This window comes from Adiantum capillus-veneris, chromosome 28 (assembly GCF_014529385.1).
Source record: "Adiantum capillus-veneris isolate H3 chromosome 28, ASM1452938v2, whole genome shotgun sequence".
NCBI lineage: Eukaryota > Viridiplantae > Streptophyta > Polypodiopsida > Polypodiales > Pteridaceae > Adiantum > Adiantum capillus-veneris.
Window position 1 is genome coordinate 66,614,528 of NC_140958.1, and position 20,334 is coordinate 66,634,861.

Consider the following 20,334-nt stretch of genomic DNA (forward strand, 5'->3'; position numbering starts at 1 on the left):
ACCTAAAGAATTACCCCATTAATGAGATTCACTCGAGATAGCATGAGGCCATTGATTCTGTCAGCAGGAGGTGTATTTTTCCTGTTGCCTTCCTTAAATAAGTACTAGACATTTTTATTTATTTTTATTTTTACTTGTTTTCCCCGGAACCTTTGAAAAGGTCCAAGTGGACATTGCATGGTCAGTGTGAAACAGCTGCAGCCGAATAGGTTTCTCACATTGGGAGTCTGGGTGGGTTAGTTTGGGACTGGTCGGGCCATTTAGCACTAAATTCTGATGAGTATAGAAGCGCGTGTGCGCCAAATGAAGTCTAGGCCACTCGGAAAGTCACTTACAACTTTATAAGTCAGTGGGAACTAGGGAATTAACTCAAAGGGGCAAACTGGGCACTTGGCAGGAGGAGATCACTTCTGCAGGACACCTCGGCAAGAGGAGGCGCCCAAGAGAGAGAGAGGGCTGATTTTTTATGATAAGTGACCTATAGTGTGTGTGTGTGTGTGAGTAGTGGGTGCAGGTCTACAACTTTAATGGAAAGCTTGCCTTCTCCTCTGTCTCATGTAGCGCGATGACTTGCTCTCGTGCATCTCTCTCTCCCCTTTGGCACATACGGTAATGCCCCACTAGTTGGGCTACTCAGATGAATATGTACAATTCTGGGGGTTTATGCGCGTTTGCCAAGGCAAGAGCCTTCTGAACAGGAACCGGATTAGCTAATTGCTAATCCCCCACAGGTACGCACAGTTCCATCGCGAAAGATTGCGAGTTTGGAGGGTTTTCTCGCGTGAAAACTCGTCCAATTCACAGGGGAACTGTCCCATTGTGTGCGGGAGCCCTTGGGACACACGTAGGCGTGTTCCGCTCCACTAAAAACGATTCAAAACAGGAAATTACAGCCTGATGTGTTTTTCTGCAGGTTTAGGGTTTCGCACCTAAACAGCAAGGGAACACCGGGGGAGTCTCGTGAGAGCCTTGGAATGCCTGTACAGGCTTTTGGGCACCCGGCAGTAAAAAACAGAGAATTCCAGCCCGCTGAATTTCTGTGACAGCTCACCAGAAAGATTCCACATAGCGAGGGAATCCACCCTAGACAAGTACTTTTGACCTACAGGGGTTTTGGCGCCGTTATGCTGCCAAAATCAGGTCGAAAACCTGCGTTTTCAGCCCTCGCCATGTTTGGACAGCTTTGTGAAAGCTTGTGCTAAGTGGTCAGATCGTCTACCTAAAATTAATAAAGAAATACCGAAAGGGGCGTCACTCTTTCGGGCCTATCTATGTTCTCTTTCCTTCTCAGTGCTCTGTGTAAAGTTAACAGGTAATTGAAATAGTACCGCCCTTTACGTTGTACAGGCCGGTTATATGGTTACATCGACGGGATAGTCACTTTTTCTTCAAAAAGTGCAGCGTGGATTGTTGTGGGTGAAAGCAAAACACAGAGCTTGTCGTTATGGCAGAGAAGAGAGACCAATTACCTAAAGAGGGATCTTCTTCACAAGGCATAGAGAAAGTTCCTTCAACTCTTCAAGAAAAGGACAGGTTGTTTAGAGCTCAACTGCATTGCTGCATGGACATGTTTCAGCAATTGGCTAACAACCCAAGGATGCAGGAGTTCTTACAGGTTCCGACACAGGGTTTTCAGCCTCCTACACAGGGCATGACTTAGCCGTTGCAGAAAAGGAGATTTCCAATCCGCAGAGAACTCATGATGCTCGAGGGAAAGCCCATGTGGTTAAGCAACTAGTGGTGTCCAATGATCCAAAGAAACTTGCTTAAGCTGGACAGGAACCGTTTATGAATGGTCAAGGGAGTAATGAACAGATTATGCATCAGACCCTTCCATTACCTAATACTTATCCTGGTTATCTTGGAGGTGGTTCAGTGTTTCAAGCTATGGCTGGACCTTCCACAGGTTATATGCCAGGGAATGTGTTCGCGAAAATGCAAACAGGCATGGGTAACCCTATGTACGTGAACATGGGTGTCCAACCAGGTTTTCAGGGTGCCTATGGCCAGTTTTGAGTGCCTGGAATACAATTTGGTATGGCTGGTTTTTCAGAGCCATACGTACAAAATGCAGATACGACAGGTAAAACAGTTGATGCGAGTGCTAGAATGAACAATCATGAAGTACCACTGTTACAGGCACCTGTTTATGATAATGTGGCTTCTTTGAGTCAGCCTAAGGATTACAAGGAAGGTGGGCAGGGAGTGAAGTTTAAAACTTTCAGAGGAACTGAGGATCAATTGAAGGCTTTGACCTTCATACAACAGTTCGATGCAGCTTATGCTGGAGGAAACTTCACTGAATCTTCAAAGATACGCAAGGCTACCACTTTTTGAAAGGGAAGGCGCTTCAATGGTGGACCGCATTGTTGAACCACGATCAAGCTCCAACAACGTGGGTCCAATTCAAACAGCTTTTTGTGCCTGCACGGTTGACAAACACTTTTGAAGTGGATGTGATGACAGAATGGCACGAGTTGAATGCTAAATAGTGTGCGAATCTCGAAGAGTACAATAAACAGTTTTGGGCCGCAATGTTGCCAGTCACCTCTTACAGGTTTGTGCCATTGTCAGAACAGATTGAGAAGTCCTGTTGCGGATTGCCCATAAAATCAGGGACTACTGCATAAAGACTACTGTCATGAATATGTTTCAATTGATTGAAAATGCAAGAGTGGCTAGCAATCTGTCGAAGGGAGATTCCGATGGATTTAATAGCCAAAGAAAGGGTCCCAGGGCAAACAATTTTCAGCCAAGGGCAATGTTGCAGCAAAGCCTTCTGAGCCTTCCACAAAGAAGCCCTCCACTGAAGAAGGTGATACGTCCAAGAAGCAGTCTAAATCTTCTTGGGACGCGGACAAGGGCAAAAAAGGCATTTTTCTGGCAAAACTTTTGAAGAAAGAAAAGCTCTTAGGGAGGCCAAGAAATGCTACATTTGTGAACAGGAAGGATATTTTGCAAATGAATGCCCACAAAAGAAATCACAGGATAAGGATGACAAGTCAGACCATAAAGGGAAGAAGCCAAAGCCAAGTGCAGGACTTGTTCCAGATTTGGTTGGAGACCAACCAAACTCAGATGCCACGGAGCTGTGCAGATCTTGGGGCAAAGTTAGAGACCAGACAGTACTGGTTTTCTTTTATCCAAAGCCCGTGCATATTTCATATCACCAGAATTGGCATCAAAGTTGGGTATTTGTGCAAAGGAGATGGGTATGACAGGGGACGCAGGTTTGGCATGCCCATGTCATTCAGAGCCTGTTACTCCCATCTTGGGGAAGCTTCGTCTGCACATTCAGAGCTATGTGGATGCAGAATTTCATATTATGCCACTTGAGAATTGTGATGTGTTACTTGGTGTCCCATGGTGTTACAGGTTGCATGCTATGGTGGATACTTACAATAAAAAGATTACCCTTGTACATAGAGGAAAGACTCGTGTCCTTGATGTAAAGCTTAAAGGCAAGTCGGTTCCAGTTGTTTCTGCTTCTACTTTTCATCTATAATAAAGAATCATCTTTCAGCATACTTGATCTTTGCAAAAGAAGTACCTAAAGTTGTATCTAATTTGTCTACCTTATAAAGACGGGTCAACTTTTTTGAGTGGTTTCAGTGATTGTTTTTTGGACTCTTTGCCGGGGGAGTTACCTCCTGAGAGACCTGAGGATCATACCATAGATCTTGTGCCAGCTTCTAGTCCACCTAATAGACCACTATACAGGGTTAGTGCAGCCCAGCAGAAAGAGATTATGGGTCAGGTCAACGAGCTTTTAGAGAAGGGGCTGATTCAGCCCAGTTCATCCCCTTTTTGTTCGCCAGTACTCTTAGTGCAAAAGAAGGATGGTTCATGGCGCATGTGCGTTGACTATTGCGCCTTGAATAAGAATACCATCAAGAACAGGTTCCCCATACCGAGGATAGATGACATTCTTGATCGGCTTGAGGGAGCATCATTGTTGACAAGGATATACCTAAAGAGTGGGTACCATCAGATACACATTAGGCCAGAAGATGTCCATAAGACCTGCGTTCACGACAACATTTGGTCTCTATGAGTTTCTTGTCGTGCCATTTGGTCTCACAAATGCTCTTGCAATGTTTAATAGAATGATGGAGAGAATTTTTAGACCACATAGAAACTTCGTGGGTACCTTCTTTGATGACATGATTGTCTACTCGAAGTTTGAAGAGGAGCATAGGGATCACTTGACTGCAGTTTTCAATGAGTTACGTAACAACAGGCTACTCATTAATGCGAAGAAGAGTGAATTCTTTTTGCGAGAGATTCACTTCCTTGGGCACATTGTTTCAAAGGATGGGGTACGCATGGATCCCACTAAAGTGGAAGCAATTAGGTCATGGCCAGACTTGAAGTCCATACATGACATTCGAAGCTTTCTAGGCTTATGTTCCTACTACAGGAGGTTCATCCGAAATTTTACCGAGATTGCTTCTCCACTCCATGCACTGCAAGGAAAAGGAGCCACTTTCAAGTGGACAGCCAAGGAAATTTTAGCGTTGAAACACTTGAAAGAAAAGCTGACTTCAGATCCGGTAATCATTTTGCCAGATCTTTCGAAACCTTTTGTGGTTCAGTGTGATGCGTGTGGCCATAGTCTTGGTGCAGTTCTAATGCAGAATGGCCGAGTAGTCGCATATGAGAGCAGAATTCTTTTGAAGACTGAAAGGAACTTGCAAGTCTATGAGAAAGAATTGCTGGCAGTAATTCATGCTCTCACTAGTTGGAAACACACAGGGGTTTTTGACCTACAGGGGTTTTTGCGTCGTTATGTTGCCGAAATCAGGTTGAAAACCTGCGTTTTCAGCCCTCGCCAAGTTTGGACAGCTTTGTGAAAGCTTGTGCTAAGTGGTCGGATCGTCTATCTTTATTTGAATAAAGAAATACCGAAAGGGGCGCCAGTCTTTGGGGCCTACAAGGTGTCGGTCTCGTGTGCGCAGTGACATTCTAGTCGCTGGACGCAACTGTGTTATCTTTCCTTCTCAGTGCTCTTTGTAAAGTTAACAGGTAATTGAAATAGTACCGGCCTCTACGCTGTACAGGCCGGTTATATGGTTCCATCGATGGGATAGTCAATTTTTCTTCAAAAAGTGCAGCGTGGATTGTTGTGGGTGAAAGCAACACAGAGCTTTTCATTATGGCAGAGACGAGAGACCAAGTACCTGAAGAGGGATCTTGCTCACATGGCACAGAGAAAACTCCTTCAACTCTTCAAGAAGAGGACAGGTTGTTTAGAACTCAACTGCATTGCTGCATGGACATGTTTCAACAGTTGGCTAACAACCCAAGGGTGCAGGAGTTCTTACAGGCTCCGACACAGGGTTTTCAATCTCCTACACACGGCATGACTGAGCCATTGCAAGAAAAGGAGATTTCCAATCCACAGAGGACTCATGATGCTCGAGGGAAAGCCCATGTAGTTAAGCAACTAGCGGTGTCCAATGATCCAAAGAAACTTGCTTAAGCTGGACAGGAACCGTTTGCGAATGGTCAAGGGAGTAATGAACAAGTTATGCGTCAGACCCTTCCATTACCTAATAATTATCCTAGTTATTTTGGAGGTGGTTCAGTGTTTCAAGCTATGGCAGGACCTTCCACAGGTTATATGCCAAGGAATGTGTTCGGGACAATGCAAACAGGCATGGGTAACCCTATGTACGCGAACATGGGTGTCCAACCAGGTTTTCAAGGTGCCTATGGCCAGTTTCGAGTGCCTGGAACACAATTTGGTGTGGCTGGTTTTTTGCAGCCATACGTACAAAATGCAAATACTACAGGTAAAACAGTTGATGCGAATGCTGGAATGAACAATCATGGAGCACCACTGTTACAGGCACCTGTTTATGATAATGTGACTCCTTTGAGTCAGCCTAAGGATTACAAGGAAGGTGGGCAGGGAGTGAAGTTTGAAACTTTCAGAGGAACTCAGGATCAATTGAAGTCTTTGACCTTCATACAGCAGTTCGACGCAACTTATGCTTGAGGAAACTTCACGGAATCTTCAAAGATACGCAAGGCTGCCACTTTTTGAAAGGAAATGCGCTTCAATGGTGGACCGCATGGTTGAACCACGGTCAAGCCCCAACAGCGTGGGTCCAATTCAAACAGCTTTTTGCGCCTGCATGGCTGACAAACACTTTTGAAGTGGATCTGATGATAGAATGGCATGAGCTGAATGCTAGACAGTGTGCGAATCTGGAAGAGTACAATAAACAGTTTTGGGCCACACTGTTGCCAGTCACCTCTTACAGGTTTGTGCCATTGTCAGAACAGATTGAGAAGTACTGTTGCAGATTGCCCATAAAATCAGGGACTACTGAACAAAGACTACTGTCATGAATATGTTTCAATTGATTGAAAATGCAAGAGTGGCTAGCAATCTGTCGAAGGGAGATTCCGATGGATTTAATAGCCACAAGAAAGGGTCCCAGGGCAAACAATTTTCAGCCAAGGGCAATGTTGCAGCAAAGCCTTTTGAGCCTTCCACAAAGAAGCCCTCCACTGAAGAAGGTGATACGTCCAAGAAGCAGTCTAAATCTTCTTCGGGACGCGGACAAGGGCAAAAAAGGCATTTTTCTGGCAAAACTTTTGAAGAAAGGAAAGCTCTTAGGGAGGCCCAAAAATGCTACATTTGTGAAAAGGAAGGACATTTTGCAAATGAATGCCCATAGAAGAAATCACAGGATAAGGATGACAAGTCAGACCATAAAGGGAAGAAGCCAAAGCCAAGTGCAGGACTTGTTCCAGATTTGGTTGGAGACCAGCCAAACTCAGATGTCACGGAGCTGTGCAGAGCTTGGGGCAAAGTTAGAGACCAGACAGTGCTGGTTTTCTTTGATCCAAAGCCCGTGCATATTTCATATCACCAGAATTGGCATCAAAGTTGGGCATTCGTGCACACTGCAAAGGAGATGGGTATGACAGGGGACGCAGGTTTGGCATGCCCATGTCATTCAGAGCCTGTTACTCCCATCTTGGGGAAGCTTCGTTTGCACATTCAGAGCTATGTGGATGCAGAATTTCATACTATGCCAATTGAGAGCTGCGATGTGTTACTTGGTATGCCATGGTGTTACAGGTTGCATGCTATGGTGGATACTTACAATAAAAAGATTACCCTTGTACATAGAGGAAAGAGTCGTGTCCTTGATGTAAAGCTTAAAGGCGAGTCGGTTCCAGTTGTTTCTACTTCTACTATTTCATCTGTAATAAAGAATCATCTTTCTGCGTACTTGATCTTTGCAAAAGAAGTACCTGAAGTTGTAGCTAATTTGTCTACCTTATAAAGACGGGTCAACTTTTTTGAGTGGTTTCAGTGATTGTCTTTCGGACTCTTTCCCGGGGGAGTTACCTCCTGAGAGACCTGAGGATCATACCATAGATCTTGTGCCAGCTTCTAGTCCACCTAATAGACCACCATACAGGGTTAGTGCAGCCCAACAGAAAGAGATTATGGGTCAGGTCAACGAGCTTTTAGAGAAGGGGCTGATTCAGCCCAGTTCATCCCCTTTTTGTTCGCTTGTACTCTTAGTGCAGAAGAAGGATGGTTCATGGCGCATGTGCATTGACTATCGCGCCTTGAATAAGAATACTATCAAGAACAGGTTCCCCATACCGAGGATAGATGACATTCTTGATCGGCTTGAGGGAGCATCATTGTTTACAAGGATAGACCTAAAGAGTGGGTACCATCATATCGCATCTGATAAATGTGGGCTCTCTTGTGAGTAATGTTTGAGTGCATGTTTGAAAGACAAAATGACAGCACCATTTCGGTCTTGTGTTTCGAGAGAGATGAGATGGACATGATAGTAACAAGAAGTAGTCAATCGAGACCTTGTGGAGACCTCGGATAGATCTAGATGTGATTGCTTAATACATTGCTGATTGATTATGATCCAATATCTCGATGGAAGTAGGGATGTGAATATGATTTATATGTTCCGTGACTGTCGTCTTTGTGCAAGTACTAGATTTGTGTCGTCTAGTGCGGCAATGTCTATTGAACTGGTTTCTGGCTTATGTTTGATTTTACAGGCGTAATCGAGGGCGATTACAATCCTTTCACGAGGGGGGTTTGTCACAAAATAATGACGTGGCATGTCCACCCGAACTAACCTCAATGATAGTGACAAAATCAAAGTTATAAGTTGTTCCACTTATGGGGTCCCGTCCAATGGGGCCCTGGGAATAAAAATTAATGAAATTGCGTGGTGTCATAAACTGCTGACGTGTCAAGCCACTGAAGAACGGAGCCAACTTGGAGATCCCAGTCGAGGGGCCTAAACCCTAGAAGTAGGAGAAGAAGAAGAAGAAGTAGCACAAGAAGACAAAGCAACACAAGAAGTTTTACCAACTTGCAGAGTCTCGTCAAGTGACCTATTTTTTAAAGAAGAGTTCCCACCGACTTATGACCTCGTCCGATGGCGCTTAAGGGACCTAAAGACATTAAAGTGAAGCAGAGAAAAGCCACACATACAACACTGAACACGTAACCAGTTACTGACGTGGCAGCATGATGACGTGGCAACAATACACGGACTTCCATGTTTTGCGTTGGCAAGTGCTAATGTGGCAGGTGTACAGATTTCTGTAATTCACGCTGGCAACTTTTTGGGCTCAACGCTTATGGGCCTGATGCTTTTGAGTTTGAAGCTTTTTATGTAGATGATTTTCATAGGCCAAGGGCCTTTAAATATGTGCAAAGGGCTCAGTCTCTGGCACTCTTCCGGGTGAAGGTGCATAGCACGAGTACCGGCATTGTACTAAGTTCAAGCAATATAAAGAAATACCAAAAGGGGCACCAAGGTTTGGGGCCAATACTCTCTTGGGGTGGAACTCCGCCACTCCCCGTCTCGTGTCGTGCATCTCTTTCAGTTCAGTTGTTATTTAAAGTGCTTAAAGTTGTTCAATCTGTTCTTTTCTGTTGGCACGCGGTGCTCGTCCCCGTGACAGTGGTATCAGAGCTTCAGGCATGTGCTTTTTTGAAAGCATACTAGTCCTACCAAAGAGTAGACATAGCAAGATGGCGCTTCCAAGCTTTACATGAAATTTTATTCAAGAAGCCCGACTCCGGACTAATTAGCCACTCCCATCCCCGCGCAAGTGGTATCAGAGCTTCAGGCGTGTGCTTTTTTGAAAGCATACCAGTCCTACCAAAGAGTAGACATAGCAAGTCGGCGCTTCCAAGCTTTACATGAAATTTTATTCAAGAAGCCAGACTCCGGACTAATTAGCCACTCCCACCCTTACTCCATCGCGCACGCGCGCGCTCTCATCTTCATCGCTCTGTCTTACAGGGCATAAGCCATAAAGATAACTTGCAAGAGAAGGATCAAAGATTTTTATTTTTTTTAAGCTGCTGTTTTTCTTTGAAAGAGTGCCATACAGTGGTGGATGTCTATAGCTACCAAGCCACGCACTCCAAGGACTTGACAAGCTTTCAAGAGAATTTTTGCCCAAAGTTACATGCCTTCTGACATCTTCCTTCAGAGTGCAGCTCTTGGCAAAGTGGATTATCCTGAAATGCTTGCCACGAAATATCCTGAAATGCTTGCCACGAAAACCCTAGCACAATACAACTTACAGTCTTTGGACATCTTTCAATAGGTATCTCATCTTGAACCGATAATCTTGGAGGTCAATGTGATTGGTATATCTTTGGGCTACCATCACCGCCACAGGGAGACTATTTGTCGAGGCTTGTTTTGACTATTCAAGAGCTTATAAACTATGCTCCGGTCGGCTATAACCTTATGGAAGAAATCTAACCCTAATTGTTGGTGCAGGTTTCAGAATGGAAGCCCTGTCTACTTTTGAGGTAAAAAAATGTCAAGAATGCTTTTCAAAATTTTGTTTGAGAACTTGTTTGGTGATTCTGTTTGGAATTTGTTTGAAATGGATGGTATCTATTTTTAACCTGGTGCCAATTTGAACTGTTTGACTCTGGTTTTAATACTGGTTTCATTGATTGTTGATTTTACTCCTGGGTAGAGTAATGAGAAATGTTGTTTTGGTATTGTTTGAACCTTGGAACGACGCAGACTGGATGTCTAGGGAGCGTTTCGTTGTATGTTGGAAAACCTTCGAACGACACAGACGAGATGTCTAGGGAACGTTTGGTTGTATGCTTGAACCTCCGAGTGATGCAGGCTGCGGTCTGGGGAGCGTTTGGTTGTACGAGTCCTCTGAGCTCATGGCCTGGACCTTTTTAGGTTATTTACAGAGGGAGTGACAAGGTAGTCGCTGATTAGTTTCATACCGCAGACCGTCTGTCTCGAGGGAGTGCTTAATTGCATTGTTCGTCGTGTCTTGTTGCATGCATATGTGAGCACTTGTGTTGCATTGTGATGTGCCAACCACTGAATATTCCTTATTGGATGAGATTTTTCTGGAAAGATGTCAAGTGCAATGGAGGTGTTTATGGATTTAGCTCGGATCTAATACTCCGCACAAACACAAGGGACACTTTACTTCATTTAAAAGACTGAACCAAACTAAAAGAAAGAGAGAGACAAGAGAGAAAAGAGACGACACGGGATGTCGGGTCCCAACGCTCAAGGGCCCCCTTGCTCTGTTGCCAGAGCAAGTACTTCTTTATTCTTGCACAAATGCTCATACAATGACTGGATGTTGAGATGTTGATGCTAATAAGTCCTAATGTTGTGGTACTTGATGACGACGATGTCGACGACAATGATGTCAAGGGCTGAAATCTAAAAACGCTGATCTGATCTGAATCTGAAAACGCTAATTTGATCTGATCTGATCTGAATCTGATCTAAAATCTGAAAACACCGAACTGATCTGAGGCTGATTCAAAAAAGGTTGGTCTAATCTGAAATGCTGGTGATGCTGGCTGAAAACGTTGATCTTATCCTGAGAAAACGCTAGGGCTCCTGAGGTGCTGCCTGACTGATGGGTGCCTACCTCCTTGTGTCCCTGCTTCTTCTGCCTTTACTGAGTGCCCAATGGGTTTCTTCTACAGTTCCTTTTTTTCCCTACCTACATTCCAACAAGGGTAAATGAAAAGTCACTTATTAATAAATAACCCATAAGAGGTGGTTCGAGCGGTAAAATGCTTGCATGATGAAATGATTGTTCTGTGCAAGAGAGGATAATGCAACTGTCACCGGCCTAGGCATGCACGTCCTGCTAGAGGCTCACCAAGGTACCAGGCTCAGTCCTAAGCTACTAAATCATGCTACATTGTGGCAGAACATGTCCATGTAGCGCAAGTGAAGTGCGCACGTGACATCCCCCCCTATTAAAGGTGAGGCACAACTGCCGAACTTCTATTTGTGCTTCTTACGTTGAATGCTTCTGATGCATGTGGATGCATAACCAATGAAGATTCCTCCAGACGAGTGGGTACTACGGATGTAGATCTGGTGCGATGTCAACACCTACCATACGAGTTTCCCGGTAACCTTACTACTGTCGCAGAATACCAGCCTTCGTGCTGACTCTGCCTTGAGAGCAAGTACGACCACTCGAATAGCCTTGTCGTGAAAACATTGCGGGTGAAGCTGAAAGGAAAAGGTGCTCGAAGGTATTTCCAAGGGTTTCTTGTCAACGGAAGTGGATGTATGCTACATGCGAATGCGAATGCGAATGCGAATGCGAATGCGAATGCGAATGCGAATGCAGAAGAGGCTAGAAATCTTGTCGCCAACTCCTTCCATAACCGCATAAGAGGCAAGTAGATCCTGGTACTCAAAATCCAGGTTCTCGTGTATCCAATGTCGATCTTCCTTCAAAGACATAGCAATGAAGATGGGATGTGGTAAGTCCATGGTCGAAACTCAAAGATTCTTTCAGGAAAAAAAACTGGGAGAGGTTTCTTGGGTTCTTGATGGTTCTTGAGTTCTTGAGGTTCTTAAGGTTCTTGGTTCTTCTTGGGTTCTTTGGTTTTGCTTGGGTTCTTGATGGTTCTTGGATTCTTCCCTTGAGTTCGCGAAGCCGAAGCACACGCAGAGCACTGATACCAATGTCGAGTGCAGCGGAAGTGTTTATGGATTGAGCTCGGATCTAGTACTCCGCACAAACACAAGGGACAGTTTACTTCACTTGAAAGACTGAACTGAATTGAAAGAAAGAGAGAGAAAAGAGAGAGAGAGAGAGAGAGAGAGAGAGAGAAAAGAGACGGCACGGGATGTCCGGTGTCAACCCTCAAGGGGCCCCCTACTCTGTTGCCATAGCAAGTATTTCTTTATTCTTGCACAAATGCTCATACAATGACTGGATGCTGAGATGCTGATGCTAATGGGTACTAATGTTGTGGTACTTGATGACGACGAGGTCAAGGCTGAAATCTGAAAACGCTGACCGGATCTGAATCTAAAAACGCTGATCTCATCTGATTTGATCTGAATCTAATCTGAAATCTGAAAACGCTGAACTGATCTGAGGCTGGATCAGAAAACGCTGGTCTGATTTGAATGCTAGCGATGCTGGCTGAGAACGTTGATCTTGTCCTGAGAAAACGCTAGGGCTCCTGAGGTGTTGTCTTACTGCTGGGTGCCTGTCTCCTTGTGTCCCTACTTCTTCTGCATCTACAGAGTGCCCAACAGGTTTCTTTTATAGTTCCTTTAGCCATTTGCCCTACCTATATTCCAGCATGGGTAAATGAAAAGTCACTTATTAATAAATGACCTATAAGAGGTGGTTCAAGCGGTAAAATGCCTGCATGATGAAATGACGAGGGTAATGCAACTGTGACCGGCCTGGGCATGCACGTCTTGCTAGAGGCGCACAAAGGTGCCAGGCTCAGTCCTAAGCTACTGAATCATGCTAGATTGTGGCAGAACATGTCCACGTAGCGCAAGTGAAGTGCGCACGTGGCATAAGCCAACGACCCGGGATATCAAGAACTCCAATCTGGAGTGAGACTCCTTATTGGATGAGATTTTTCTGGGGAGCCAACGACCCAGGATATCAAGAGTTCCAATCTGGAATGAGAAACTGATTGTCCCTCCTAATGTCCCTTGGAATGACCCTCGCAAATTTTGGGCTAACTTGAATTTTTTTGCAGATATGTTGTAATTGCAAACGATTACTTTCTTTCAAGAAGGGAAGATGCCACAAACTGCTGACGTGTCAAGCCACTGAAGAACGGAGCCAACTTGTAGATCCCGGTCGATGGGCCTAAACCCTAGAAAAAGGAGAAGCAGAAGTAGTAGAAGAAGACGAAGCAACACAAGAAGTTTTACCAACTTGCAAAGTCTCGTCGAGTGGCCTATTTTTTAAAGAAGAGTTCCCACCAAATTATGGGACCCCATCCGATGGGGCCCAGGGGACCCAAAGGAATTAAAGTGAAGCAACCCACACCCACACACACAAAACTGAACGTGTAACCAGCTGATGACGTGGCAGCTGTACGAACATCCCATAATTTATGCTATCATGATGACGTGGCAATAGTACGGATTTCCACGTTTTGCACTCGCAGGTGGTCACGTGGAAGATGTACGGATTTCTGTAATTCACGTTGGTAGCTTTTTGGGCTCAACGCTTTTGGGCCTGATGCTTTTGAGTTTGAAGCTTTTATGTAACTGCTTTTCATAGGCCAAGGGCCTTTACATATGTGCAGAGGGCTCAGTCTCTGGCACTCTTCTGGGTGAAGGTGCAGAGCGTGAGTGCAGGCATTGTACTAAGTTCAAGTATTATAAAGAAACACCGAAAGGGGCGCCAAGGTTTGGGGCCAGTGCTCTCTTGGGGTGGAACTCCGTCACTCCCTGTCTCATGTCGTGCATCTCTTTAAATTCAGTTGTTATTTGAAGTGCTTAAAGTTGTTCAGCCTGTTCTTTTCTGTTGGCACGTGGTGCCTGTCCCCATGACATCGAGCTATTGACGTGGAGGCCAGTACGATTTTTCGCAAATCACACTGATCTCGCATGCTATACGGACGCCCGTGTTTTGGGGCGCTTCTTACGCTAGCAGCCTTCAACGCTAGTTTGAGAGATCAGATGCTTTGGAACTTGTAGCTTTTCATGTATTGCTTTTAGGCCCAGAGCCTACATAAGAATTGCCGGGGCCTCTCTCCCTCAGATTAGCTTGGGAGCATTGAGCAGACAGAGAGGACCCTCGGACATTGTACATTGCCAAACTTAATATAAAAAAAGAAATACCGAAAGGGGCACCGGACTTTAAGGCCAATCTCTCTCTGGGCACGGAACTATGTCGAGCCCCCTCTCTCTCTCTCTCTCTCTCTCTCTCTCTCTCAGATGGCTTTCTACAGAGACCACCTCCTCCAACTTACGGAAGATGGTTTTGTGGCGAGACCCAGATACATGGATACCCACTTGTCTCATGGGATACGATGTGCTATTGGCCAGTTACGCACATCTTCTCACCAGTTACGGATTGAGACTGGGAGATACAGCAGAGTACCAGCAGAGGACAGGACATGCCCCTTGTGTAATATGGAACCTGAGACAAAGCTACACTATACATGCCGCTGCCCCATCTACTACAAGATACGAGGCCCCTTCCATTGCTTGTTCAGAGAGGGTTTTGGACCACTCTCAAGAGTCATGGGATACGAAGATCAGAGATGCCTGGGTTTGTTCTTGCTCGAGCTACGCAGACACAGAGATAGCCTGATGAATGGCGAGGCTAGCCAGTCTCAAAGACGGATCACAGACTTCTTCAGAGCAGACACGGGACAGCCGCAAGAGCCACTCCCACAGCAGAGCTCCCCCCCGTCTCACACCAAAGGCACACTGATTGACCGAGCATTTGAACTGGGGAAATCCAGGCGCACGCGACTGCAAAGAACTACACAGCATCGACGAAGGCTACGACAGAAAATTCGGAGTACGCTGGCCAGGCATACACGACGCCCGGTCAGACTACTAACCATGGAGGAAATTGATGAGATTCGCCAACGATCGATGCTAGATCTCTTGTGATTCAGCTATCCCAACAAGCAGCCCATTACTCTGCTTAGTTTTTTGCCTGGCTCACATCGACCAACTTAGGACCCCATAGTATATATCTTTGTTTTGTACTGTTGTTAGGTTATTTTGTTACTCTGACTTTGTATGAGATCCACCACTTTGTAACTTTCGGGTCTCATAGGTCATTATGGCCTTTTGAAGACATTAATATAACATTTCATTTCATTTCTCTCTCTCTCTCTCTCTCTCTCTCTCTCTCTCTCTCTCTCTCTCTCTCTCTCTCTCTCTCTCTCTCTCTCTCTCTCTCTCTCTCTCTCTCTCTCTCTCTTTGTGTGTGTGTTAAAGTTCAGTGATTTTGAAGTTTATGTTCGTGTGTTGCTATTGATTTCTGGTTTGGAGTGTCCAAACCTGTAACACAGTCCCAACAGTAAGAGGCACCCCTCCTCCATACAAGCCAACGATCCCACCTTATACATGCTCCAAAAGGGCTCAATTCATCTATAGGTCGCCATCTAACTCTTGGCTCCATATCTAAGAAAGTAGCATTCCTCCCCAAGAAACCTGGAAAGGGTAGTCTTGCATCTACTGCATGTGCATCATCTGCTACTGCACTTGTTAAATCTGATGCTACTAGGTAACGATGTGTTGAATCCCTTCTTGTTCGTGAAAGATTTTGTCGCTATAACCTTCGCTTTTGCTTTTAATTGAGGATTGATCACCCCCTTCCACCGCCTAATAACTGTGTTCATCAACTAAATCTTTATGTGTTTTCCATAGAGTGCATCATGAGAGTGAGTACCAGAGTGCTCCATGAGAAGATTTACTTCGGCTTCTCCAGCTTTGTCATGATCGACTGGATTTGCTGTGCCTCTGGCTACTTTGCCTAGCCGTTAAAATTGACAGCCACTTCCTGTTCTGGCTCCTCGTCTTCGACTTCTTCAACTTCCTCTTCCACTTCCTCTTTCACATACTCATATTCCTCCTCTTACGTGATGACTAGGAAGTCGGGGACTAAATTGAAACCTGTTGTTTCTGTCAAGGGCTATTTTGCCTGTGAAAACAGGTGCTTCAGAAAAACCTCCTGTCATTTGACATGGTAGAATCTCGAAATTGCCTATCATTTTCCATGTTTATACCTTGAAATTTATGTTATACGTGGCAAATCATGTAGGTTGGTCACTTTACACAAAGCATATGAGAGGGGGCTTGGAAAATTGCATGTCAAAAGAAATTTCTACTATGCCTGTCAATTTGGTGCTCTGATATCACAACTCACCTAACAAGGGGGTAAAAACAATGTGACGGTAACACCAAAAACTAACTGAATATAGCAAACTTTAACAGAAAGAAACACTAGAGACGAGACATGTGGGGTGGAGTTCCCCACAAAGAAGTATTGGTCCCTCCAACAGACACCACTTTTAGTACTTTTTTTATTTGACTGATCAAGTTGTCTGGTTTCAACTGCTAGACTGAAGCCACTCACATATTCTATGTGATAATGGTGCCCCGGGCCCCTATCTTCATATTTAACAACACTGAGCCCCAAGAGCACAAGCTTTATAAGTTATTGTTAAATGAGTACTAAAAGCACTAAAAATCATCTACTATCAAATACCGGCACATGAAAAGCATCCCAATGTAAAAATATGCCACATTAGCAGCGTCCGCACGTCAGCCACATCATCAGTCCAAACTGCCGCATCAGCAGCCATATGTACAGTACAGTCCAATGTAAATCGCCACATTTTTTGTCGCAATTTAGAGTGGCTGCGCTTTGATTGGGCAATGGGTTTCGGCTCCAATCGGCTCTACCCCTCAAGGGTCGGGTATAGTGATGCCACATCACCATTTTGTGAAAGCATCATCAAGTACAACATCGTCATGGATTGGATCCTTGTTTGATCCTTCGCCGGTCTCCATTGTTTTTGAAGAGAACTTGCACATGTGCATAGGCTAGGACAGGGAGGAATGAAGAGGGTACTCCAAATTAGCCTACACTGACACCAAATCAGCCCCAACAGGTGAAAAACAGCAGCAATCAGCCGCATGGCCAAGAAGATCACTGTAGATGAGAGGGAAATGGTCTGCTCTCAATGATCAGCCTCAAGTTTGCAAAACAGAAGATACAAGAGAGGATTGCACACAGAGAGGGGGATGCAAATTAGAGAGAATGAGAGAATGCTAGGAGAGAGACGGCGAAAGAGAAGATGTTGAGAGAGTTTGCAACAGCGCCAAAAAATGCTTGCTATGCTGCTCCAACACACACATGATGCAACATCAAAGTGCTGCAAGCCCAGTTATGCCACATCATCGTGAGACTGCAAGTGAATCAAACCACTGTAAATACTGAGACTCTGATTCCATACGAATATGGGTCCTGTCTCTAGCCAAGCCTACCGGACAAGAGGGTTTACGGCTTGACAGGTGGGAAAGGTACACCTACCTCATACGGCACAGCCACAAAACAGCCATCACTCCCTAATCTGCTCTGTGGAGATGCCAGAGCCACCACAGGTCAGGGGGTGAAACTCTGACAAACTCCGCCTCTCTCTCATTGTCTACCAGTCATTCTCTTCAAGTCTGAAGTTCGCATGTCCTAGGACCCAAGTGGGTAACAGACAAGCACATATACTAGAAAGCCTTGCAAGATTGCACTCTAGATGACTTCCATGTCACCTTTTTCAAAGACAACACGCCAAAACTTGCAAAGGGATGGCTTCGATCCAGAAGTACCTTGCATTTACGTCACATTTAGATATCTCTGATGGATAATATACTAGAAAAATCCTAAGAAAGAAGGATGACAAAGAAGAAAAGATGTTAGAAACAAGGATTTTAGCACTCTTTGACTACCTTCTACGAGAGGGTAATATTTCATGACCAGTTTCATGAGAACGTATTACGTGTGACGAGCTGGATGGAAGCAAAATCCTAGTCAACGGGCTTGCCAGAACAAAAGTGGACAATTCTGCACAATTGAATGCAACTTGTGACGGCTTTTAAAAACACTACCCAGGCTTAAAAACACACGGAAACAGATAACCATGTAATGTTGCATAGATCCACACTGTTAATCAACCTGATACTTGGTCAATTGAACCTAAATGAATAGAAGAGAACGATATGAATGGATATTTTACCTTCTATAAAATCTGAAAATTTTAATAAAAAGTCATTGATTTGGTCTTTGTAGATATAACTGGCAGCTCCAAAACCACCAATGATTCCCACAAGAAGTAAACCAGCAGCTATGCTTCCTTTCATAGCTGCATCCCCTGATATTAATTCATCATCACTCTCACTGTCGTCTGACTGTTCTTGGCTCTCTCCAGCAAGGCTAACCTTACTTGTCTCTGACACACTCAAGTCATCATGTCTTAATGCATCTGAAGGAACTGCCTCTTCCCTTTCAAAAGGTTTCCTGTCATTGTAAGTGACTTGCACACTCATTGAAGACCTTTTCTGGCCTGACTCCTCAGCCTCTTCATCTGCCTGCCTTGTGTTGCCCTTCACCGATGATGCTCTTGCCAATTGTAGAGATGCCTTTCTATTCTTGATAATAGGAATATCTTTAAAATCAACTGAAACAATGCAATAAAGCAGAGATATTGCATCAATGATTCTCTTGACAGCTCTCAAACATGGTAGCACAAAACCTCCTACGTGGAAAGCACTTGTGCATATGCCCCTGTGTGATTCATCATGCGTACACACATGGGAGCATGTGTCACACAAGCTTTCCTTTAACAATTTTCATGACAAGTCTGCAGTATCCCATAAGATCATATGGGAAGAAGAAGATTACTTTATTGAACGCAAGAAGCTTGTTTGTCTCTTCATCCAGAGCATCTTCAATAGTCCCGTGTAAAGCATGTGTGCAAGGTCGTTACTCTTTAGCATATGCAACAACGGTCTGTGGAGAGCAAGAGAGAGTGCATGGAAATGCGAGTTGTGTGTGTGTGTGTGTGTGTGTGTGTGTGTGTGTGTGTGTGTGAGAGAGAGAGAGAGAGAGAGAGAGACCTGCAAAATTGTGGGAGTTGGAGAATAGTAGACGCGCATCCCAGCTTCTGGAGCTTGTGGTGGTTGAATGCAGCAGTGAGGTTGCAATGGTTGCCATGTACAAAATCCTTAAGTGAGCTCGACGTGACCGTTGAGGATCATCACAGACGTCCCCCGCGATGATGGGGAGAGTGTAGAAAGCCGAGAGAGAATGTGTGCCCCCGAGCGCGAGACACGCGGCTGGGCAAAAATGAGGAAGGTATATCGCAGTGGGACTGGCCACTAGACTACAGATAAATAGGCCATAAGGGTGTTTACAAACGGGTTTGGGCAGCAGGCGGGATGGACAGTGGTCAAGATTGTGTGTCCCACATCAAGAGGATCGAGCCTTGCACATGAGGCGTCATCAATGGTTCTTGCAGGTTGGACAATGGTCTCCGCAGTCAAGATTGCCTATCCCAAATCAAGACGAGCTCAAAAACACTAGTCCAAATGGGGGAGGGGCATGTGAATTTTGATGTGTAAGAAGGCAAGTGTCACATTGGGGCAAGATAAGGTGGCTATGGTGATGGGGTGAGCGCATCTTAACTAATTTAGGTCAACAATACCTATTAGATGGCCAACCTAACAGGCCCTACCACGAACACGGTGAATTGAGCACTAACAACCAACCATAGGTTGCAATAATCTACAGATTGGCCAACACCAATTTGACGGCAAAGTAGGTTAATTTTACATCTTCACGATTAAGAGCTAGCCATTTGGCAGAAGCAAAAGGGGCACCCGCCCAATGTGACACATACCTAAGACATACCTTTGGTCTATTTAGGTTGCCTATCTAAATCAAGTGTTGGTCAGTTGAGACGCACCTTAAGCTTAGTTCACACAGAACTATCAACAGAGACTACTTGTTCTTGCTTCGTGATCTAGTGTAGAAAGGGCAAAGGAAGATGTTAGACATCTACAAAGAAGAGGTGAAAAATTCACTCCCATTTGCTCTAGTCTACTCCTCTTGCTTGTAAATATATTTCTTCACATTTCATGCTACCAATATATGGTGGAACATCCCATTTTTAGGGGAGAGGCTTGCCCAACTCTTGGTGGGTCATAAAATGGGATCTTCTTTGCCAGTGGGAAGAGGCCACAAATTTCGCACACCCCTACCTTGTTCTTCCATTGCCTCTTGTCTGAAAGCAACCTTACTCACCTTGCCTAAGCACATCAGGATGATGGCCAAAGGATTGGCAAGGGAGGGGAATGGCCCACTACTCCATGGAAGCCACAAAGATGGTGAAGCAACAAAAGAGACCTAGAAAATTGGAAAGGACATTGGCTCGCTGTATGCCACAAGAAGTTAGCATTGGTTGGCTACGTAGGGGGTGGATTCCAATGTTCAGCCAACCAATACACAGCC

At 44.8% G+C, this 20,334-nt stretch overlaps 1 protein-coding gene across 2 annotated transcripts in view; it reads right to left on the reverse strand.

Annotated features, from left to right (window-relative positions):
* LOC147420587 (uncharacterized) overlaps positions 1–19,190 on the reverse strand; it is a 71,519-nt gene extending 52,329 nt beyond the window's left edge. Inside the window, exons 1-2 of one of the 2 annotated variants that reach the window (XR_015186936.1) lie at positions 18,942–19,190; positions 18,062–18,502 (exon numbers count right to left, since the gene is read on the reverse strand). Coding sequence is in view for 1 of the 2 variants with exons in the window: in XM_086504153.1 (XP_086360279.1) it covers positions 18,062–18,502; positions 18,942–19,038 (538 nt within the window). In the remaining variant the exon portion in view is untranslated. The remainder of the gene's footprint in view (positions 1–18,061; positions 18,503–18,941) is intronic. The other variant, XM_086504153.1, reaches the window with a different exon arrangement.
* Between the last annotated feature and the right edge of the window lie 1,144 nt (positions 19,191–20,334).